The sequence below is a fragment of the Pistacia vera genome, unplaced genomic scaffold (genome assembly GCF_008641045.1).
Source record: "Pistacia vera cultivar Batoury unplaced genomic scaffold, PisVer_v2 Contig67, whole genome shotgun sequence".
Classification (NCBI taxonomy): domain Eukaryota; kingdom Viridiplantae; phylum Streptophyta; class Magnoliopsida; order Sapindales; family Anacardiaceae; genus Pistacia; species Pistacia vera.
In genome coordinates this window covers 1,424,971-1,432,907 of record NW_022196523.1, presented here as the reverse complement: position 1 = coordinate 1,432,907, position 7,937 = coordinate 1,424,971, and the positions used below count along the sequence as shown (strand labels likewise).

The following is a 7,937-nucleotide window of genomic DNA, read 5'->3' as shown; positions in this document are numbered from 1 at the left end:
GATTCGTGCAGAAGAGTGAATCCCATTCAAGGTTGGGCCACACGACTTCATTTCATCATATATTCTATAATTGTGTTTTATTTTCCGCTGCAAATTTTATGTTTTCTTCATCATATATTTATTTCTTTTTCTGGATTATTAAAGATATGGAAAAATCTGATTCCATACATTTCATTTTGTGAAAATTTCAGTTACATTTATTCGTGAGAAAAAAAATAAGAGAGTGCTTATAAATATTTTGGCTAGAAGAGTTTTATGATGTTTTTATTCATAAACAGGTTTTATAGTTTTCCCACATGGCATGTCTCGATCACCTAAGTCTCATGGGTGTGCCCGGAGCCTATGGGATAAGGAAGGTCAGGACAAGTCATCTCAAATACCCTGTAAGGCCCAAAAATCCCCATAAGCTTTTCACATTTTGCGGAATTGGCCAAGACCATTGACTCTATCTTTTGGGGGTCTGCCTCCTCCCCTATGGATGATATTAGATGAACCAGGTATTCCAATTTTTGTTTGGCGAATGAACATTTCTTTCTATTAACACCAAGGAGTTTTCTTGAAGGATCCGGAAGGTTTGCCGCAAATGTTGCAAGTGGGTGGTGAAATCAGGGCTATAAATGAGTATGTCGTCAAAGAAAATAAGGATGAATTTCCTTAACAGCAGCCTAAAAATTGTGTTTATGAGGGCTTGGAAAGTGGACAGGGCATTAGTCAAGCAAACGGCATGACTAAGAACTCGTAGTGTCTTTCATGAGTTCTAAAGGCTGTCTTGGGTATGTCTTCCTCCTTAACTCTAATATGGTGGTAACCTGATTTCAAATCCAATTTAGAGAAGACCATAGCCCCGACTAATTCATCTAACAATTCTTTGATGGTTGGTGTGGGAAACTTGTCAGGGATAGTAAGGTTGTTTAACGCCCTATAATCAACACAGAACCTCCAACTTTCATCTTTCTTTTTTACCAACACAAGACTGGCAAACGGGCTAGTGCTAGGTTGTATGATGCCAACAGTCAACATTTCCTCAACCAGTTTTTCAATCTCGTTTTTTTGGTGGTAAGGGTATTTGTAGGGTCAAATGTTTGGGGGTTTGGCTCCAGCTTGGAGCACAATGGCATGGTCATGTTGTCTCCATGGATGTAGCTTAATGGATTGATAAAAAATGGTTTGGAACTCCTGCATTACTTCTACCACAGCTGGGTCAAATTTTTCCTCCCCTAGTGTTCCCTTATTCTCAATGGAATTAAGCTCTACTAAATACCCAGTATCCTTAGACTGTAATGTCTTAATCATGGACTTTAGAGACACTCCAATCTTAATCAATGAAGGATCCCCTCTGAGTACCATTCTCTTTCCTTCCCTGTCGAACTCCATAGTCAATTTTCCCCAATTCAAACACACATCACCTAGGGAGCTTAGCCATGTAATACCCAACACCACGTCAGCACTTCCCAACTTAAACAGAAAAAAATCATGTTGTATTTTTACCCCTTGAATCATCAATTTAACTCCCTAGCAAATACCCTCCCCTTTAATCCTAACTCCATTCCCCACCATTACCCCAAAAGCTTTAGACCCATCCACTGTGATTCCTAACTCCTTCACCAACTCTTGCAAGATAAAGTTGTAGGAAGCCCCACTGTCCACCAATAAAACCACATCCTCCCCTCTAATTTGCCCTCTAAGCTTCATGGTTTGGTCAGAAGTAATTCCTACTATTGAATTCATAGATAGAGCTAAGGGTTTACCTTCTTCAAGAGTCTCTACTTCGGCTTCAACTTCCGATTCTCCTCCGCCTGCCTTATCACCATCCAGGACCAACAGGACTTGTAATGACTTGCTTTTGCACCGACGATTTGGGCCAAATTTTTCATCACATTGAAAGCACAGACCTCTCTCCCCTTTATACTATAGATCAGCCTCTATTAGTCGTCGGAATCCATCCCCCCTGGCTGGCGTCGTCGTCCCTTATATCGGTTTTCCTCCTCTTTCCCAATTCCGACTTTGGTTGCCCAGATTTTGTCCCCCTTTGTTGCCCTTCGTTGTTGAATTCCACCAATCTGGGCAAGTGAGTTCCAAGTTGGATGAGACCTGGGTATAGGACTCGGATCAACCTATTTGGGCCTTGGATAACCTAGGCTTCATTATATCTAAAACCCAATTTCTCTCTTCAGTGCGGTGGGCTTGGTCTATTAAATCAAAAAGGGTTTTGGGCTTAGTCAATCTCACTTCCGCCCGCAGATCTTCCTTCAACCCATTAGCAAATATGCCCATGAGGAAGTCTTCTCCTACTCGCGTAAGGGTGCTGATAATTCTTCAAATTGCTCTCTATACTCAGTCATCGTTCTAGTATGTTTTAGTGCCACCAAGGCTTCGTAGGCGAACCCCCTTGTATGACAGCTGGAAGTGCTCAACTAACGCTGACTTGAAGGCACTCCAAGATAAGATCGGCAATTGTGTCTTGACCCACTGGTACCAATTCAAAGCACGCCCTTCCATGCACACAACGACGGCATCCACTTTCTCCTCTTCCTCAAAATAGTTCATCTGGAAATACCGCTCGGCCCAAAATGTCCACCCACTTGGATCTTTCCAGTTGAAAATCGGTAATTCCAACTTCTTCACCTTCCCGTCTTCCTTGCTATTTTCAATTACCTTCAACCCCTCTCGACTACTACTGCCTTCCTCGTTGTTTGACATGTTCCCTGTATGGGTTTTACCCCTCTCTCGATTTCTAGTTTCTTCTTTCTCATCCTTCAACCTCATCCACTCTTTGAGTTCCAAGAGATACTCTTTGACACTTCCTAAGTCCTCCCTCATCAACCCCATTTCCTTCTCCACACTTCCCATCTCTTTTTCCAGCCCATCCACTCTATTTTTCATTTTAGATTTAACCATAGCCCAAGCTGGCTCTGATACCAATTTGATAGGAATCAACCAAAAACAACCTAACAAAACAATCCAATAATCCTCACACAAACAAGAGTATCCAGAATTGACTGAATGTATTTTGATATATTGTTGAACCAAACATAATTGACAAGTATTTAAGATAGCTGATAATAAAGAAAACAATGATATAAAAGATGATAAAGGAAACAACAAAACCCAGGCTACTAGCAGTTTGAGGAGCTAGCGACCTCCCAAGAATTTTTTGAAATTTACTGATGATTTTTACATGGTTTTTCCCCTCCTATACACTAGAATGAAGTCACACTCTCAATGCCCCTTTTTTTTAGAGTCCACGTGGCAGATTCCCTTTTAACTAATTCCCCACTCAATTCCCCTTTCTACCCCTCCCATTCTTCTTGTTGTAAATCTGGGTAATTTGGGCTAGAGGAGGCTTATTAATATAGTTGTGCTCCAACACAAAGGCATTGGAACAAAATTAAGCATATATTCTGATATCTTCAAGGAACAATAGATATGGGTTTATTTTATTCAAATGAATCCACACCTCAATTAATTAGTTATGCATATGTAGGATATTTATCTGACCCACATAAAGCTAGATCTCAAATAGGCTAGTTGTTCACATATGGAGGTACGGCTATTTCATGGCGTTCTACAAAACAAACTATAGCCGCTACTTCTTCAAACCATGCTGAGATAATAGCTATCCATGAAGTAAGCTGAGAATGTATTTGGCTCAGATCAATAACCCAACATATTCAATAATCATGTGGCATTGATTACAAAAAAGAAGTTCCTATAACATTATATGAAGATAATACTGCACGCATAGCTCAGTTAAAGGGAGGTTCTATCAAAGGTGATAGGACGAAACATATATCTCCAAAATTCTTCTTCACTCATGATCTTCAAAAGAATGGCAATATTGAAGTTAAATAGATTCGCTCATGTGATAATCTGGCAAACTTATTCACTGAAACTTTATCGACTACAACATTTGAAAAGATGGTATACAATATTGAAATGCGCCAGTACAAAAATCTTAAGTGATAACATCATGAGGGGGAGTAAATATGCATTGTACTCTTTTTCCCTTGACCAAGGTTTTATCCCATTGGGTTTTCCTGATAAGGTTTTTAATGAGACAGTTTCTAAATCTGTATAATACACAAGAATAATGTACTCTTTTTCCTTCACTAGGTTTATTAGGTTTTTTCCTAGTAAGGTTTTAACAAGGCATATTCTTTGTGTAATAGACATCCAAAGGGGAGTGTTATGAGTAAATGTGGATGTCCCTTGAAATTCTATAACTTCCTAATCTTTCATCTTCTCTAACTCTTAAACCTTTCAAGTTCTACAACTTCAAAGCATTTTATTAGCTTTTAATTTCATTTATAATATTTCATAATCTTGAGACTATAAATAGATGTATTATGAAAGATGATGTACACTCAACTTTGGAATAAGAAAAGCATTGGTTCTATTTCCCCTCAATTATATTCTCTCTTCTTATAGCTTATTTTAATATATGTTATGATTTGATTTTCATTTTTTCTTTTCTGTTGAAAAATCTTTAATAAATAAAAAATTAATCAAAACATGAAAACAAAACTTCATCACCTCCCATCTTCGCCACCGGCTTCATCACAGTTTTTCAACTCAAAATCATCACCTTCATCATCTTTCAACTCATAATCTAGAACATCGAAAACAATATTTTTCCTCAATCAACCCACAATAGAAAAAAAAAATGAAAATAAAAAAAGTATGGTTGGTCCAATCTGCACCCACAACCAAAAAAAAAGAAAAAGAAAAAGGGAAAAATCACCTACTGCTTGGCCGCAATGCGAGGGTCTTGCGACAGGCATATTTGGTCACTACAAGGCCCCCACACGACGGCCAAATGTGATCAGCCATGTCCGTTGGCAAGAGAGAAGAAGAAAGAGGAAAATAAAGAGATGGAAGAAAAGAGAGGAAAATAATAAGAGAGAAGAAAAGAGAGAAGGAAGTGAAAAAAGAGAATATAGATGACAAGAAATAATAAACAAGCAATACTTTACTCATCTCACATGATATGTCAACTCATAATTAGTTAATTCGTATGGGTCATGTCTATCTAAAAATTAGCCTTATCTAACCAAACCAATTACGAGGTGTCATATGAGATTAGTAAGATATGTTAGTGAAGCTAGTATTATTGAAATAAAAATACAGAAAGGATTATGGTGAATTTACTATCTTATTGTCTTTCTTTTCTTAAAATTAACAAACGGATTTTAACGGTTTTTACAAATTTTTTAGTGGGGAAACTTAATTGCACCAAACTCTGGGTGGGAAACTGTCATTCTCCGTTATACACATGTCAAGATTTCCCTTATTTTTTCCGAACTGTTTTAATTATTTTGATATGAAACAATAATTGACATTCAAACTTACAGATACTGAGATACACAACAAATATTCTTCTTCAATAATAAAAAAGAATATACACATATATACCTAACAATAAAATCGGGCTAAAAAAAAAAAAAAATACCAAATAGTACAAATCCACGTGTCAATAATTAAAGCGCCATTAATAAAATCTGTGTGGAACCTACTCTATGAGGCAACACCAAATCTCTGACCAGCCAGATCACACTGTACTGGGGCCAGACCGATCCTTGAATTCTCAAGATCAAATTCCATCCATACGTTTTGTTGATGATGATGACCGATTACGTACGCCTCCACACCTAATAAATCTGAATTCCCAAACGTCAGACAATGCACCCCATCACTTCCCCTTACTTCACCCGGTACCCGATACAGGAGCCGCTCACTCGTTACCGTCATTTCGGCGCCCCGAAACACCATACTCACACTTGGTAATTCGGGTAGAGTGGATTGATTCAGTGGAACTCGGTAGCACAAATCCATTGCTCCTTGAAATGCGAAACTTTGATCCTCTAAAACCTTTAAAATGTTTGTGGTTTGGTTCAAGAACTCGGTTTTCAATGCACTGTAAGCGGGTCCGAGTAAAAAAGTGAACTGGGTACCCGAATCAACCATGGTTTGACCGGCCCCGGTATGGTCCGGTTCAAAAACGGATTTCGGTAATGGGAGCAACTTATCCGAAACTCGGATTCCTTCGAGCTGAACCGTGTAGGCAACTCTATCAAAATACGGTAACGGAGTTGATATTTGGATTAACGGTGTGTAATTTAACGGTGCAAGCCACGTAAGATTGGCATCACCGAGTAGCAAAAGACCCGAAAAATCAATACCAGATATGCAATACGAGAATTTCGGAAAACCCATTTGAGATATAAAAGATAAAGACCCACGGTTCATACCCATTAACCCAGTGGTTTTAGAGTCTTCCCCTGGGTTGGAGCTGAAAGTCGAGTCCATGCACCCGAAAACGAGACCCGGAAGCTCGGATGACCCGATAAAGAAATTTTCGGAGGCGAGATTTCCTTCAGAGGAAGAAGCATCCGCATATGAAAGAGTGGCGTGGCAGAGGTTGTTTACGTCACAAGAAGCCGGAATGTTGAAGTCTTGGGTACCGTTGGTGCAGGTGGGTGAAGAGCAAGGAACGGGGTTGTAAGAGGATGAACGGTTCGGATCAAAGGAATTCGGGTAATTATATCGGGTTTTGTTGCAGTTAAGCCAGGAGAGTTCACTTCCAGTGTCTAAAACCATGGAGACATTCTGTGGAGGTGTACCAACAGTCAAAGAGACAGTGAGGCTCACGTTGTGATGAAATGGGAGCTTGTTTGGTGATCTCGGAACAGAGCCAGATGGGATTAGTTGAGTTTTTAAGGATAATATAAGCATATCCTGTGAAGAAAAGCTGAGCTGGAACTGGATTTGGATCAACAGAATGTAGAGAAACACAAAGGAGGGATTTCTAAGATAAGGGTCAAACATATGGCAGAGAATGTATGTTTTCATTGTAATGCAACAGTCGGATAAACAAGAATGTAGAGTTTTATGGACAGAAATGAGAAGAATCAGGGGGAGGTTGAGATGGGTTAAAAATGGAGAGAGACAGAGTAGAAACCATGTCGTTTAGGTGATTTTGAGACCCTTTTGAACAGACATGTGCATTAAGTAGTTAACAAGTTGTAATGTGTCAGTATCAAAATTGGTTACACGTTTTCTGGTTGTTCATCTGAAATCTGAAGAAGTGTCTGCCACCAAAGTCCAACTTGAGTTAAAACTAAAACTAAATTTAGATCTACGAAGAGCTAAACCTGACTGTTGTAGGCAACTATCTTGACAACGACTGCGCGCGCTTTCATGACACTTCGGCTTAAATCTAACTCCTTAATTCAAAGTTACCAGAGAGAAAAATTAGTTGAGTTATGTAATTAATTAGATTAAGACATAATGTTACTTTATGTAATCTTTTTGTTTATTAGAGTTAAATTTACTCTGGGACACGTGGTAATCCCATTTTAGTAATGAAACTATTGGTATCGCTTTTGCTTTTCTTTTCTCCTTTCTCAGCTGTTCATTCTATTCTGTCTGCTGCTTTTTGGTTCCTCCATTTTCGAGGATCACTTTGGAGAAGCCCCTTTTGAAACTATTGCTCTTCTGTAATTGATTGGCTTTGTTTGGGAGGTAGATTCTGAGATTAAATAAAGAATTAAATGGTGTCGGTGAGTGTCTGTTTTGAGGAGAGAAATTAATGTGGCTGATCGGGTAAATACTCCGGTTGAAGGTTCAGTAGAATTAGCAGACCAATTCCCAATTATTTTAACTACCCGTTGATGATATGGTAGTAAAAAAAGTAAAATGAGGTTTTATAATCTCTTAAGTTTGAGTTACTTTAGACATTAATAAGAATAATTATTAAAGTTTTTATTCGATCGATAGTTTTTAAATTTGAGAAATTAATTGAAATACACGTAAATTGACTCGGACATCGTGATAATGAAAAAAATAAAAAACTCCGGTATCTTTATGTCATTATCAGCTTAACACATCATACATGTTAAATAAACATATAATGTTACAACCAAGGTTTTAAAACCCAG

General features: G+C 38.4%; 1 protein-coding gene across 1 annotated transcript; it reads right to left on the bottom strand.

The window, feature by feature from the left end:
* Positions 1 to 5,417: 5,417 nt before the first annotated feature.
* On the bottom strand, positions 5,418 to 7,089 carry LOC116112878 (aspartic proteinase PCS1-like). Its single transcript, XM_031399006.1, has one exon. It carries the CDS (start codon positions 6,847 to 6,849, stop codon positions 5,515 to 5,517), a length of 1,335 nt encoding a protein of 444 aa, XP_031254866.1. The 5' UTR covers positions 6,850 to 7,089; the 3' UTR covers positions 5,418 to 5,514.
* Positions 7,090 to 7,937: the final 848 nt, after the last annotated feature.

Coding starts and splice junctions, on each gene's coding strand:
- LOC116112878 (XM_031399006.1), bottom strand. CDS start 6,849: ATGAAAACATACATTCTCTGCCATATGTTTGACCCTTATCTTAGAAAT.